A 15,714-nucleotide genomic window follows, 5' to 3' on the forward strand; every position below is an offset into this window, starting at 1 on the left:
GCGGCGGCGGCGGCGGGGGGCGCCGAGGCGCGGGGGGCGCCGGCTCGCGGGCTGCGGCCTGTTGGCGCGGGGCCTGCGCCCGGCCCGGCCCGGCGGTGCTGGGCCTGCGCCCGGCCCGGTGCTGCCCCGGCCCGGAGCCGCCGCGGGGCCCGGGCTCCTCGAGCGGCGCTGCCCGCCGGGACCGGGCTCTGCTCCCCCTCTCGTTACTAGTGTTTTAAACAAAATCGCGTGTTTTCCTGCCGCTCCTTTCGGTGCGAGGTTCCCGTGCGGCTCCCGTGACTTGTCTGTATTTATCTATGTGTATAGATAAAAAACGAGCTATCCAGCGGGACGTGGAAGCCAAAATATGCAAACCTTTTAACGTTTGGGGATGGTTTGTGCAGGACAAAGCCATTCTTCGCGGACCTGATTATAAAAAAAGGTATTTTAAAATGACTTCTAAAATTAGTGCTGTTGTAAGAGGGAAGCAGGTACTGCTCTCGGCTAGGAATCACGAGCGAATCATCTAATGTTAGTTGGATTTTGCCGGGATGTAAGCAGTCTCTGAATGCTGCTTGCCTTTTGTCTGCGGTTCCTCCTTGCGACTTGTTCAGGTGTGGTACCTATATGATACGATGGCTCTTCTTCTAGATGCTTTATTATATCTTTTATTACACAGAAAAGGTTTTAAAATCAATAACAGATTATTGTGAAGGTATATTTGTGTTTCTGCATAGTGCAGATGGCTGTTTTAGATTTTGCTTCAGGTTTTAGCTTCTTGTGTTCAGTCCTTCGTTGCTCACCTCCGTGCCGGTCAGTGCGGCATGTAAAAACAACTGAAGTACCCCTGACTCGAAATTCCCACTGGAGTGTGTGTTTTTCTTTTTTTTTAACTGGGGATTTTTGATTTTTTTTTTTTTTTAGTAAATTGGTATCCATAACATTTTATAGTCTTCTAAGTTCAATTTGTATTAACCAGTTGTCAGTAACTATTTGAACGAAACTTAAATTTAACTGAAATGACTGTAATAGCTTCATGTCTGATTGTATCAGCTGACCAGATCTATGCCTGAATCTAAGTTCTGGATGCCTGGAGAATCGTTGCGAATTCTATAAACTGCCTTTGGAAATCCTCCCCTTGATGCGCCATGAGAGAAGACCAGTGTTGAGTTGCAGCTGGGTCACATTTGGCTGCCAACATGTGCTGTAATTAGTAGTTCAGGCTCTGTAAAGCGATATATGTTGTTTGCTTTGGAGACAAGTGAACAGTAGTGATGTCATTTAAATAATAAAGTCTGAATTCCCTACTACATTGTAACTGAAGTCATTGAAACTTATATGGCAATAGGTCCTTGAAAAGAAAAATACAGTATGAAAGTCCAGGCTGTAATTTGCAGAGCAGGATGCTTTCTAGTTTGCTAAAGCTGAGGCTGAAGAGACATGAGTCCATTAAAAAGGACAGTGGTCTTAAATCAGTTGTCTTGTGGTATCACTACACTGATGTGTCAATGTTACCAAAAAAAAAAAAAAAAAAAGTTAAATAGATCACCTCCTATTTGCAAAAGATGGGTACTTGGTTGTGTTTTATTGCCTCTGTTACTCCATATCCTGATTCTGGGTGTTGAAGTTGGTGGATTGGTGGGTTATCTGTAACTGCTACTTGTTTTTTAACTGATGTTATCAAAGCTGTGAGAAACATTTGTAAAATAATTACATTTGTTTCTAGAGAACGCTGCTCCCTGGTGATTGCGTATCTGGCTGTGAGTTATTTTCATGACCTCGTGGAATTATTCAGCTGCCTGCTGCAAGCCAACAACCGCAAAGCTCAGACCTGTGCACCGGTCTAACATCTTGATGCTCTTGTTGCTAATGGAGAGAAACAGGACTTGGTAGTTCACTTGAAGGAAAATTATTTAGAAGAAATAACTTTCCTGGGATCCGGGTTGTTTTTACGATGGACTCCTCACCTGTCCAGCAGGATGTTCTGTTGGAGAACAGAACCAGCAATGGGGCCCCTAGCAAGTCTGAAGAACTTCGGGATCATAAAGCTGAGTCACATGTGCCGGTTGCAAGAGATGAAATTAACAGTAAGTTATTTCATATGCACTGAATCATTTCCTAGTCTTATCAGGGTTTCTCTACAGTAACCCATTTTGTTGTTCAGGTGATGTTGATTTTTTTTTTTTCTTTGCAGTCAGGAGTTTCCTGTACGTTGTAGATTTTTCAGAAAGTCTAGTGAAAGCTACGTCTCTGTGTATTGGAAAACTGTTTTTCATTTTTATTCTTTCAAAACAAAACCAAACTGCTAACTTAAATACTCTCAGCTGTCAATTATATATGTGCTGTTCAGCCTATTACTCTGTCGTCTGAAAGTGTCTTCAAGCGTATGTACCTGCAAATCTTTAGAACTAGCAGTTCGGAAATGGTTGTTTCAGAGTAAGTCCATGAATGGAATTTTTTATTCTGGAATAATAAATTTTCCAAATAAGTCCATTAGGTAAACATTAAAATGTACCCCAAAAGTCTCAGCTTCCATTTATGGAAGAGAGATGCTGGCTTATACTGCAAAATTTATTTCAAAATAATTTTTATATATAGACAAGTTCCGTAATTAAAAAAAAATCATGTATCTGTTTCCTGTAAACTTAAGAATGTGTTGATATGAGTAGATAGTAATATAGAATAAATAAGGTCAGAAGGGACCTCTATAGATCATCTAGTCCAGTCTGATGCTCAGAGCAGATCTAGCTTCAAAAGTTAGATCATGTTGCTCAGGGATTTGTCCTCCCAAGTTCTCAAAATCTCCAGAGAGGGAGGTTCGATAGCTTCACTGTGAAACCTGTTCTGCTCTCATTGTGAAAACTTTTCCCTTCTGTTGAATTGAAATTTCCATGTGTGAGCTACAGGTCTATAAGGATGTGTTGATAGGTGAGTGGCGTGGTGAGTATGTAGCGGCTGTGTAGATACACAAAATCATACAGGTTCCTGACGTAAAAGGAACTTTGTTGACTGGGAGGTGATCATGTGGTGAAGTTGGTCTTGCACACTCCCAACATGCCGCAGATTTGTCATCTTCTCACAGGCAAGTAAGTGGAGTCCTGAGGCTTTATTTGCATTTGTCATGCTGCCCTGTAGCATACTGGCAAAGTGTAGTTGTATGATGATGATTCATTCATCTTTTATGAAGTTAGACATCACACTGTTTCCTGACTTCTCCGTGTTGGACATCTTCCAAACAAATGAATTGTGGCTTACAAATAGGTAATATGTCTTTCTATTATTTCCAATCTAATTGCATCTCCTCCCCCACTGTTCTAAAAAGACTGCGGCTTTATTGACCCTGCTGCAATTGAATTACTTTAGTACAAGGCAGCATTTAGACCCCAAATGCCTTGTGGCCTTGGGAAGTTGTCAGGAAAGCATTCCTCCAGAATTTTGCTGCAGAATCTTTTATATACGTATACAACACCCAGTTGTGAAGATAAAAAGCATAAGTAAAATATAAGCTTAAGTGTAGTAATGTCTGCAGTTTCAGAAAGATGGGCAGAAACAGTATTTCTGAATACCTGAGGTATCTTATTTCTGGCATCCTGTGGCTATTCATAACGCTCATCTCTTGAATTTACTTTTGGCAGCTTAAGCTGCAGTTTTACAATGCCTTCGACACCGACTTGCGTTGGTTAGTTATTAGAAGAAACGGTCCCCCTTTTCCTCCTTTGCGTCCTTGTTGTACCTGTCCCTTCCCTCCTGCCTGCATGAGTGTTTTTGTGATCAGATGGTAAACTGAATCAGAGAACTGACTGATCCAGGTTAAAAAGGCCTGGAAATGTTCTCAGTGTGACAAATAAGATATTCAGAAGTGTTTAACTCAAAACTTAGAGAACTGATTTTGTTTAGGTTTTGGCAACCTAAAACTGAAAAATTCTGATTTTTGCCCATATTCAGTTTGGTCATTCAGATTCCTGCTTGCTGGCTCACTGTACAGACACCTGTGCTGGCTCAAGGGAGGATGCAGGACAGAGGTGGGACCAAAAGGCTGAAGGTGGAGAAAAGGACAGGGTGGGCCTCTTGAGTACTGTGAGGTTATGACCTTATTTGATGAGGTTCTGCATTTCTAGTTCAGGAATCTGAGGTATTTCAAAGTGAAAATGCGTTGTTACATATATTCATTGGTCCATATACACTTAAGTAACACATGGGCATGATGCTGATTGCCGTGATTATTAAAATATTGATGTTCATGCAAAATACGTAAAGTGGTAGTTACTGCTCAGTGTTAGAAAGAGCTACATGTGGAATTTTTAACATGTCATAGCAGGGTGGCAGATGAAGTCAGTCCTATGAAATGTGTTTATAGAAGTTGCGATTTTTTTTTTCTTTACCTTTACTGGTGTAAGCCCAAAAATAGATGCAGTTTCATTGAGATCAGCGTGCTTGGTGCTTTAGCTTTTTGCATCTAGAGATTGGGTGTAAGCTGTTTTGTCCATATAAAACTATATATAACCATATAAACCTGTATTTTCATTGCCTAACTATACTGTAAACTGTTTTTCTGTAGAATAGGCTCAAGATAACCCAGGATATTTCCAATAATTTAGTTCTGAATCGCTAAGAGTATGCATGGATACTTGAACTATTTAAACAGTTAAATTCAATAAAGTGCTCTTTAAGAAACAAAAAGAAAAGGATTCTTTTCTTTCTGTAACAGTGAAATGTTATCTTTCGCTTGACAATAGTTATGAAACATTAAAAAATGGTTTATTGTATATTCTACCTGGAGTGCTTCATTTAATTCATGTATCCAGATTTCATTTAATCTCTTTTTAGTCAATTAATTTAATTTACTTATCTTTTCCTCTTGAAGTTATTCTGAAGTGTAATTTGACAGCACTAAAAGGAAATCTTTTGCTTTGTTAAATTAAAAAAAAAATGCAGAAAGATGTACTTTCCTACCTGTAATTTTTTTATAGGGCTTATTTAACTTCAGAGATGCACTTTAATGCACTCTCACCACATACATTTCATTTTTCCATTGCTTTGCTGTCAGAAGTTTGTAATGGTTCATTTTATGGAAAAACAGTTTAATAGCAATGTATTAATAGATTGATGTCTAAATCATTTTTTTTCTTTAATCATTGTATTCAGCTGCCTAGCTATAGAAGATTTCTGTGTATGAATATTAAAAACACTTAGTTTTGAGAGGATCTCTTCACTACTTGAATGTTTCTCAGTTCTTTTTTTTCCCCAAACCTCTACTTTGTGCAGACCTTTTTCTTTGGTTCTTGAATCATCTTTTTATTTTTTGATTTATTCTTTTGATTCCTGTAAGATATTCTACTGTATTTTTAATTGAAAATATACAGTTTGAAAAGTTTAAAGTTCTGTGTAGTGTTTGGAAGCCCTGCCTGGCTGGTGCTGGAAGCGGGGACGGCAGCGTGTTCTCCACAGTCTCCAGAAATGAACCAGAGCTGAATCGTTCTCTCCAGCCCCTCGGTTGCTGAGTCTGATTTGCAGCAGGCTGCTACTCAGTGTGACGCTGAGATTATGGCACTGGCATTCGGTGTTTCATGCTGCTAAATCTAAGAAGGTTTAGAAACCCATGTGAGGTTTTGAAGTTACTTTATGAGGACGTTTTGAGATCCTGTTTGAAGGCACTGCAGTAAAGCAGAGTATAGCTATTTGTTCTGTTCGTTCTAAAAGTCTCTTATAAAATTCCCTTTGCTGATGGCTATCATTAGCAGTTTGTATATTCTTACAGTCTAAGGGAAATTGTGTTAGCATTTGGGTGGAGGGGCAAAGCTAAATGGGGTGTCTTACAGCATAGCTCAGTGTGACTTTCTTTTCCAGCTACCAGTATTAATGTCAACAAAGTGCCAAATGAAGAGGGAAGTCTGGAAATAAACAGCAAAGGTGAAGCCTGCCAGAATGGGCCAGAGTCGCTCTTCCCCGACTCTCCTTTATCTTTTGATCCCACCAGCAGTCTGCAGGGTCGAGAGTCATCCCCAGGTGTGGCTGCTTTCCATGGCAACCTAAGGAAGTCTCAGGGAACTAGTGCTGAGGGCATAGTTCTTAGAAAAGAAGCTTTGCAGTCTCTCAAACTAAGTCTTCCCATGCAAGAAACTGAATTGTGTAAGCATCTGTTTACAGTAGAGCCCCTGCTTTCTCTTGCTGCATAAAGCTTTTTTACTCTGAGCCTGTCTGTGGAATCCCTATGAGATTGTTTAAGCTTGGACTAAACTTCATTTTTGCAGAAAGCCTTTACTTTGAACTTAAATTCATTTTCTTTCAGTAAACCACCCTCTGCTGCAACTAAAGCACGTGCCTTAACATTTAAAAACTATTCTTACGCTGGAGGGGAATTTATGCTTTCTGGGATTGGAGCTATTCTAATTTCCCTGGTTGTCAGGAGTAACAGTTGATGCTAAAGGAAAACAGACAGCAGAACCAGGTGATATTAAGCTAAATAATAAAGGGGGGGAGCCTTTATAGTAAGGTGTCTAAAGCAGCAGGAGTTTCCAAAAATAGTAATAATGTGTTTAAAAAAAGCCTTACTATTGCAAAGATTTAATGTGAGTTAACAAAGCATAAGAAAATGTATCTAGGGAATAGTCTTTCCCTGACCTGTAAGGGATAAATAGACTACATAGGTCTTATTCAGTTTTATAATTTCACTTCTGTCAGACCTGCAAACCAGGTGTGATTAGGTGACAGCAATAGTCTTGGCCTTGCTGTAGAATCTTTTGTCTTGGATGCTTGCAGGAACTACAGCATTTGCAAACTGAAAAGTTGAAACACACAGGCTTTATCAGTGCTTACACAAGGATGTATTAGGGGGTATTCTGAGGTGCATGCTGAAGGGCTTTCCTTGCGTGTCTTGCTTAAGCATGAAGCATGTTGCTGATGGTGAAGGGGCTTTTTCTTTTTGCATCAGATTTGTCTGTGTTGAAGTTTTCTGTTTGACACAAAGATACCTTTCGCTTACAGGCTCAGCAGAGTCTTCGCTCCCTTTGGAGAAAGAAGAACAAATAAGACTTCAAGCAAGAAGGCGGCTAGAAGAACAGCTCAAACAATATAGAGTGAAGAGACACCAAGAAAGAGTGAGTGCCACACTACAGGAGTTCTGGATTCCATGTGTTGTTGAAAGGCTTGAAAAATTTATCTTCTCTGTGCTCTAAATTACTGTTTTCTGAGCTTTAAAAATTCAGTAGCTTTTTTCAACTGTGAGAAAACATTTTTCTCTTCTGTACATGCAAAATTTGGCTCTCTGTTACCTCTCTGGAATCCATACTGCTTTCAGAAACTCATCTCAAAATAGGAAAAAGAATAAACTTAAGAAACCTAAAATATAAGAAAGATCAAAAAGAATTATTCAGAGTTCTTTAATCTTCAGTTTTTCCTGTATCTTTCAGATAGCTTTTATTCTACCTTGATCATTTTTCAATGTGCTTTTATTGAGCTTTGACAGGGTCGATAGCTGATGTAGTTTACCTTGTTTATGAAATGCTGCATAAATTTAAGTAGTAATGTAAAAGAAAGTTTAAAGCTTTACACCTTGAGTTCTATGGCAAAGTAAGTCCTTGATGGTAGTTCAAATGTAATATTCTGCAATTTGTTGTTCATTCTTGGTTTCTTTTAGTCTAGTCAGTCTACATCCAAAAACCGGCCCTCCAGCACATTGGATCCTGAGCTGATGTTAAATCCGGAAACCTTGCCGAGAGCTAGCACTGTAGCAATGACAAAAGAATACTCCTTTTTGCGGACCAGTGTCCCCAGGGGGCCAAAACTGGGTAGCTTGGGACTTCCAGCATCCTCAAAAGAGAGAAGAAGTTCAAAATCCAAGTCCAGTAAGATCCGGTCCTTGGCTGATTATAGAACTGAAGATTCAGACTCTAGAAATGCTACGAGGAATTCGGTGGCTACTGATGTATCTAGTGGGACTCTGAAGCAAAGCAGAAGTGGTCCAACCTCAGTTGTTTCTGAGATTAGTCAACCCTCTGACATAGATGATCGAATAGAGAATTCCTCTTTGGCAGGAGATAGTATTTCAGAGATTGATGGGAGTGAAGTAGGAATGAGGCTGGATGGAAATGAGAGTGACAGCTCTACCTACAGCAGTGTGTCAGGAAAAGGGCTGTACAGCAGTTTACAGAATGCAGAAGACAAACAGGGTATTCCATATACAGTAAATGGTCAGAAGATACATCCTGATGCAATGGGGCAATTTCCTTCCATCAGTGAGGTGCTACAGGCTGCAGCAGTGGAGCGTCAAGCCCAAGAGCAAGAAGTTAATGGGGAAGTACGGAGTAGGAGAGACAGTATTTCTAGCAGGTAAGAAAAACTGCAGTACAGGGAGGCCATTGCTATACAGCATACTTCTCTGGAGTAGGCATCCTAAGCATCAGTCTTCTACTAACATTAGATCTAGTTTTAACTTGCATCTGTTGTGATCATATCTTTTTTTTTTGACTTAAAGATTCTAAAAGAAACTGAAAGACCATTGCACTGAACACCTATTTACTGTTTACTATTTACTAGATATATCTGTGTAGAAAGATATTTTTCAACACTGATAGCATGTTCTAAACATACTGATAGCATGTTTTAAACATACCGATAGCAGCTGTTTCTGTCTGTATTTACTTGTGGAGCAGACGTTCATTCACTGATTCACTGACCTGGCATTGATCTGTAAAGTTGTCTTTGGGGTAAAATATAATACCCAGAGACGTTATGGTAAAATCAGTTGTTACAGACCATCCCAGCGTAGACTTAGTTCCGATTATGACAAATGAGGGAGAGGAGAAGATGCTGCCATTTGCTGTGGATTCCTTGGCTGTGTTGAGGAAGGAGAATAAGGAATCCATTATGCCAGATACCAGTTCTTCTTTTGCAGGAGCTGTTGCTACTTCTCAGGCACTTTCACGCTAATGCAGACTTTGTGCACACATAGTTGTGGAAAGTGCTTTGCCAATGGAGATTGTAGTCTATTATGTCCATTTTTCTGTTTATAAAGGGATATGCAGGTACAGAATGTAATGAAGTCTACCATTATGCTTTTGTAAAATCACAAATACATGGGTGCCACAATAGATTCTAGTTGTTGCAAATATGGGAAACTAGCGCATAAAACCGAAGTGTGAATGTAATGTGACCACTTTATCTCTTTGGATGGAAATGAAGGTTGTTTCACTGTGTTCTGGATCCATCACAAAGCCAGAAAATGTGTCCCAAATTCTAGGTCATGTCAGAAGTAGGTTATCTGTGGAGTCTGAAGGTCTCTTAATTTCAGCTTCACTTCTCTTCAACTAGATGAGGGTTGTATTCTAACCATCTAACTGTATGTGATGTCTCTGTCTGCAGTGTATCTATGGAAAGCTCTATCACAGGAACTCATGACGAAATGTTGCAGGTTCTAAAGGAGAAGATGAGACTCGAAGGGCAACTAGAAGCACTCTCACTAGAAGCTAATCAGGTAGAAAATGAATTTGAATTTCTGTATTTAGCAAATTATATTAATATGTTAATAATATTTTTCAAGAGCCTCCTACACTTTGCCTATGGGAATGCGTTTTGTAAATATATTGTTGAATAAGGTACATTACAAGGATGCTTAAGAAGATAATTTTTAAGTCAGTAAAGTCTTCAAAAAGTTGAAAAGGATGAAAAAAAAAAAGACAACAGGGCAAGTAAGAGAGAGATGATAAATCCAGGTGAATGTCACCAATGTCTATTTAGCTGTATTTTCTTTGTGTTGTTTGATGGTATAACATTCCTACTTAGTGTGGAAATGCCTGTCTTATATGCCGATACCCTGTTTGGGTTTTTAATAAAGATGCTATGCAACTTGTGCTTTCCTCAGTATTTTCCTTGTATGTTTGAAAAAATGAGGTATCACTTTTTAAACTGATTTTACAAGCAAGTGGTCTTCACCTTAGCAAGACCTTTTTGCTAGACATCTGTGTTAGTCAGCCATTAATATATTTGCCTCTTTTCCTAATATACTAATTATTACTTTCTCCTAAGACTTCTGTATTTAATTTTTGGGACACATTCAGGCTCTCAAAGAGAAGACTGAGCTACAGGCACAACTTGCAGCATTGAACATGAAGCTTCAGGCACAGATGGAGTACAGCCAAGACAGCCAACAGAAGCAGGAATCTCTGAGCTCAGAAGTGGCCACGTTAAAGCAATCTTGCTGGGATCTGGAACGAGCAATGGCCGACCTGCAAAGCGCCTTGGAAGCAAAGAATGCTAGTTTGGCTTCTTCAAATAATGATTTGCAGTTGGCAGAGGAGCAGTACCAAAGACTCATGCTGAAGGTTGAAGATATGCAAAAAAATGTTCTCACCAGAGATAGCACAGGTGGGCTGCTGTAAACGTCAGTCTTTAAAATTCATCATTCCATAAGTAATTTTATTTCAACAAAATTCTGAAGTTCAAGAGCAAGAAGGAATTTTAATTTGCCTTTCATTGATAGCGTATTAATCAAATGGTCTGAACTGTAAGATGATTGTTTTCTATTTTGTGTCACAGAGGTGCCACAATTTACAAGGCATTGCCTGCTTGAAGAGAGAGACCTAAACATTTAATCTAAGAACTGTTTGAGAATGGACGCGTGATTTTTAAAAATGATACAAATATTGGTTTCTAATGATGAATTTACATGTCAGGATGTGTACTTTCTGCTTTTTAAGTAGTTCATCTTTTTTGCCGCTAAGGAACTTTGAACACCTAAAGAAATCATTCATTTATTTTACTTTTGTTCTGTTTATAACCTTGATACTTTGAATTCTAGCATTTCCTCTTACTTCTGCAGGAACAGACAATTCTTTATGTAATTATGCACATAGCTTTTTTTTTCTTTTTGAGCCAAAACATATGAATATAGCAATAAGCCTTGAAAGTATGTGGATAAAAATAGAACCATGGAGTATCATAGGCTGAATTCTTTCTTTTTCTTTTTCTAGTTCATGATTTGCGACAGCAGTTGGCTACCTTACAGAACCAGCTTCAGAAGGTGCAGTTAGAACGGACTACACTGACCAATAAGCTAAAGGCATCTGAAACAGAGATCACATCACTCCAAAATGTGCGGCAATGGTACCAGCAGCAGTTGGTACTAGCACAGGAGGCCCGTGTCAGGCTGCAGAGTGAGATGGCCAATATACAGGTATTATGACTTACTCGCACATAGGACTGAGAATCTTTTCCTCTGTATGTTAGTTTTATTGAGAGGACATTTTCTATGAACTTTGAGGGAGCCAGTCTCTCTTGTGTATTCTTGAAGTGGAGAACAGGGAAGTTTTTTGTTTTTCATCATGGGGTGTTAACTCATATTAATACTGAGGCATAGATTTAACCAATGTCTCCATGTAAGTAGTAGTTGAGATAAGGCTCAGATAGATTCAACATATATTTTTTTTTCTGGAAATCTTAAATTTGCTGGCCAAATTTTGACTCTCAGTATTAATCTGTCATTTCTTCCTTCCTGCAGGCTGGGCAAATGACCCAAGCAGGTATGTTGGAACACCTCAAGCTAGAGAATGTGGCATTGTCTCAGCAGTTGACTGAGACCCAGCACAGATCTATTAAAGAAAAAGAACGTATTGCAGCACAGCTGCAAAATATTGAGGTAAGATTGTAGATGACCTTCAGAACATTGAGGTTGTATGTTACCTTCATGAATTATGTTCAGCTTAGATTGTGTGTTTAGGTTTTGCAAGCACTGTGTTTGCAAAATCAAAGCGTTTGCAGCAAAGCGGCATTGAATTCTTATGAATAGATTCAAATGCTCTAAGTCTTTAGTAATTGGATAATCTGAAAATACCTTCTTTGAAATTAACAGAATTTTGATGTTTTAAAAAAAAGAAGCGATTGGTTTCTTTAGGCTGAGTACCTAACCTCTCATAGCCACTTTTGAAGGTCATAATGTTACTATCACTTCCGTGATGACAAAGGAGGAAGAATTACAGGCTAGGAGCTGAAGTAGGTCATACATTTGTAAAAATCTGAGAATTGGCTAACCATGATAGATGAGGAAAGTGACTCATGTTTCAGTCGCTGTATTGTAAAAGATGCACTAAAAGATTACAGCTCTAAATTATTTGTAGCAAGGAAATATTAACCAATGCACTAAATCTCATTCTTGCATTTCTTATGCTATTGTATCTTGTTATTATTGTAGCTGCTTTTAAAAACAGTAACTGTTTCAGAGCTAATTTCCATGAAATTCAGAAATTTAGCAAACAGTAAGAGGGGGCAAAGCCATATGTTTCCTGTTCCAAGGTGATGCTTTTTTTTCCCCAGATTTGGTATTTGTTGTTAATTCAATTGAAAAAGTGCATGTAAATGTTCTCCTTTGCCCATTCTTGGACTTCTTGGAGAGAAAACTCTTACCTCAAAGTTAAACTAAGTCAGTAAAGTCCTTTTTATTTGTATGAAATTTGCTTACTACTCAGGTTTATCCTTCCTGCTCTCCAATGAGAAAAGATGGTTAGAACTGCTGAAGTAGAGTATGCTCGCTTTTGAAGCACTTGGACCTTAAATCCCACTGAATTTCAGTGAAACGGTGTGAATAACAGGAATTTCTATTTCAGAACAGCTACAGTATCCAGGGAATCTCTTTTGCTTCAGTGTTTTCCGAACAGTTGAATTTTATTACTTTAAATATTCTTTTTGTTTACATCTTGTTTTATCAATTTAGGAAGGACATGATGTTGTTTAATGGGAATTCAGATTGTTGCCAATATGCAAGGCATTCTCTGTTATTCTAAGGTTTCTTAAATATATGAGTGGATGACTTCAGTAAAGGTATACAGACATATAAGGCAAACATCAGAATTACGTTTCCTGTCTATTTTTTTTTTTCCCCTCCAGAAATCTTGATATTTTACTTTCTCTCTCCATTGATCCTGTAAACGTCAATTTCTTGTTTCTTCTGTGCAGGCTGACATGTTAGATCAGGAAGCTGCATTCATGCAGATCCAGGAGGCTAAAACCATGGTGGAAGAAGATTTGCAGAGAAAACTAGAGGAGTTTGAGGATGAGAAAGAACAGCTTCAGAAAATGGCTGATTCTGCAGCAACACTGGAGCAAGAATTGGATCAGGTAGACTCTTGTCAGGCAACATCCTAAGGGTTTTAAATAAAATATTTGTTTGGTTGAAAAGGCAATAGTAAACAGGTACTGAGTTCTAAACTGTTTTTAAACCTTCCGAAAGATTGCTGTGGAGATGAAGTGCATATCAAAGTCGGTCAATCCCAGGTGAGAAGACTCGCTTTCTGATTATCAGCCTTAAATGTCATATGACATCCTCTTTTTTACTGTCTCAGCAAAGTTACTTTTTTCTGATATTTCAGAACTATTTTTTTATCAAAATTTAGAATACTGTGAATTTTACTTAATGAGATTTTAGGTTTCTTATTTTGATTTTTGCTTAGCCTGTAACAATGCAGATGCTACACACAGCAATCAGTGCAGTTAACAGAATGAATATGAGACATGGCCAAGGAAAGTCAGGAGTATTTTCACCTTCTGTTATTTTCTCCTAGAACCTCAGTATTAGTTGCTATTTTCCATTTTATTTTTGTTGAAGTGCATTAACAAATACGGAGTTCATTTTATATGAATTTAACCTTAAAATACTTTTTCTCAGGTCAAGTTGACCTTGCATCAGCGAGATTTGCAGCTTGAATCTTTACAGCAAGAACATCTAGATCTAATGAAGCAATTCACCCTAGCCCAAGAGACACTGCACACCAAAGAGCAGTCACTGGATGACCTGCAGACACAGTATGATGAACTGAAGGCCAGATTAGAAGAGCTCCAAAGTGATGCTACTTCTAAAGATGACATGATCCAGTATTTACAGAATGAGAAAATTGTCCTGGAAGTAGCTCTGCAGACAGCAAAAGCAAGCAAAGAGCAACTTGACGAAGGAGCAAAATGCCTTGGAGAAAATGCAGAAGTAGCATCAGAAATCTTAGAACAACTGAGGCAAGAAATAGCAATAAAGTCAAGCCAGGTAATGAATCTCTGAAGGTATCCTATTAAAAATAGTCGTTGCAGTGAAGTATTGCCAAAGGCACACAATAGAGCAAAGTACATGAGAGGAGATATGTACACAGGATTTTGAATGCATGATTTAGCTAGTGGGAATATTTTAATCAATTTTGTAATGTTTCCCTGTTGGTGGACTATCTGACGCTTTATTGTTACATCATTGGGATGTTCGGTTTAATACCACACAAATGCATAAATGCATATAGATACCAAGTGATATGAGATGGAAAGATGAGGTTAATTGATCTTACTCTTTTTGTTTCCCAAAACCACCATCTTTCTAAAACATTTCAGTTCTAAAAAGTAATCATTCTGAGTTCAAATCACACATTTTTTGGAAGTAACCTTCCCTTTCTCCCTTTCTGTGGCACCATGGGCCAAAGCTCTTTCCCTTGCAGAAGTGTGGTCATGTTTAGGTGTGTCTTTTAATTTGAAATGATATACTAGGTTTTGCTTTTGTATATTGCTGTATACCAGCTGAATGTTGCTCCCTCCCTCCCCCCCCACCAGTCACTGAACTAGCTTACCAGATCAAGCCTAATGCATATCCTTATTCTTTCTGTGACTGCTTTAAATTATTGTGAATCTTTGTTTCACACTTTAGTTTCATAATCAAATTTGTTCTGTTACTTTTGGAGCATCCAAGCTACATTCCTCTTGTAATCTTGAAAGAGATTTCTTTTGAAGGTAATACTGGGATTCAATAGTATCACCAATACAAATATAAAATAACTGCGGAAGTACATTTAACATGAAGATTGCTTTTTTCCTTCAAAGAACCAGATGCTTTCTTCATGTATGTGTGAGCTGGTGCCGTCTGGATACAGCATATGTAGGTTAATGATACGAACTAAACCTTTAATGTCAGGATGAGAGGGGACATTGTGTACCTGAGGAATACTTACTATCTGAAGCTCACTATGCAAGTCTCACTATGACTTGATTTGTGTGAATTTATTTTAAGTATAAAATGTTGTGTTGTCTTGCAGTGCTACTGAGATGTCTACTCAGAAACAAGGTCCTCTGTCACTGCTTGAAATACTTTAGAGTACAAGTAAGGCAATATGTCCTTTTTTTGTTTGTTTTTGTTTTGCTCTGGCAGGTAGAAAATCTGCAACAAGAAAATACCAGCCTTAAAAAACAGGTTCAAAAAGTGAAGGAACAGTTCCTACAGCAGAAGGTAAGCAAAAGCAAACTATTTCAAGGAACTAAAAATGAACACTGTATTTATTGTAGTGAAAGCATATACTTCTGAGGGCTTTGGTGAGAAAGTTTGAATTAGTTATCTGTATCAAATACAAAGAACATTGTGACATAATTTATTATAAAGTTTTTATACATTGTACAGTTTATATGTTGATTTTTATCTGCAATTAACATAAAAGCAGATCCACCAACCAAGTCATGCTTTCTTTGGAGTTTAGAAAGTTTGCCAAATGATCCTCCATTATAAAATATCTGCTATTGTTGACACTGGGTAAGAGCTTTTGCAAAAATACTAATGAGAATCTTGAAATGTCCTCGTTTTCCTGCAGTCTAGTAAAGCAGTACTTGCTTGAGAAATTAAATTGAAAATAAATACTTTATTGCAAATTTTATTCTGAATTTACATAGTTAGATTTAAATGATAATTTGAAACTGTCATTGGTGTTGCACATACAAGCATACACAGTG

The 15,714-nt window shown here is 38.2% G+C and overlaps 1 protein-coding gene across 6 annotated transcripts in view; it reads left to right on the forward strand.

Moving 5' to 3' along the window:
• Positions 1–15,714, forward strand: part of GOLGA3 (golgin A3) — a 29,622-nt gene that overhangs the window by 132 nt on the left and 13,776 nt on the right. The window contains exons 2-13 of one of the 6 annotated variants that reach the window (XM_064522096.1): positions 307–421; positions 1,706–2,066; positions 5,827–6,108; positions 6,964–7,076; positions 7,616–8,307; positions 9,340–9,451; positions 10,035–10,341; positions 10,947–11,149; positions 11,474–11,611; positions 12,925–13,086; positions 13,634–14,002; positions 15,143–15,220. In XM_064522096.1, coding sequence (XP_064378166.1) covers positions 1,934–2,066; positions 5,827–6,108; positions 6,964–7,076; positions 7,616–8,307; positions 9,340–9,451; positions 10,035–10,341; positions 10,947–11,149; positions 11,474–11,611; positions 12,925–13,086; positions 13,634–14,002; positions 15,143–15,220 — 2,589 coding nt within the window. In that variant the 5' untranslated portion in view covers positions 307–421; positions 1,706–1,933. Of the gene's footprint in view, positions 1–306; positions 422–451; positions 594–1,705; positions 2,067–5,826; positions 6,109–6,963; positions 7,077–7,615; positions 8,308–9,339; positions 9,452–10,034; positions 10,342–10,946; positions 11,150–11,473; positions 11,612–12,924; positions 13,087–13,633; positions 14,003–15,142; positions 15,221–15,714 lie in introns of those variants that run through there. The other 5 variants (XM_064522099.1, XM_064522100.1, XM_064522098.1 and 2 more) reach the window with 5 other exon arrangements.

Source organism: Dromaius novaehollandiae, chromosome 17, assembly GCF_036370855.1.
Source record: "Dromaius novaehollandiae isolate bDroNov1 chromosome 17, bDroNov1.hap1, whole genome shotgun sequence".
Lineage (NCBI taxonomy): Eukaryota > Metazoa > Chordata > Aves > Casuariiformes > Dromaiidae > Dromaius > Dromaius novaehollandiae.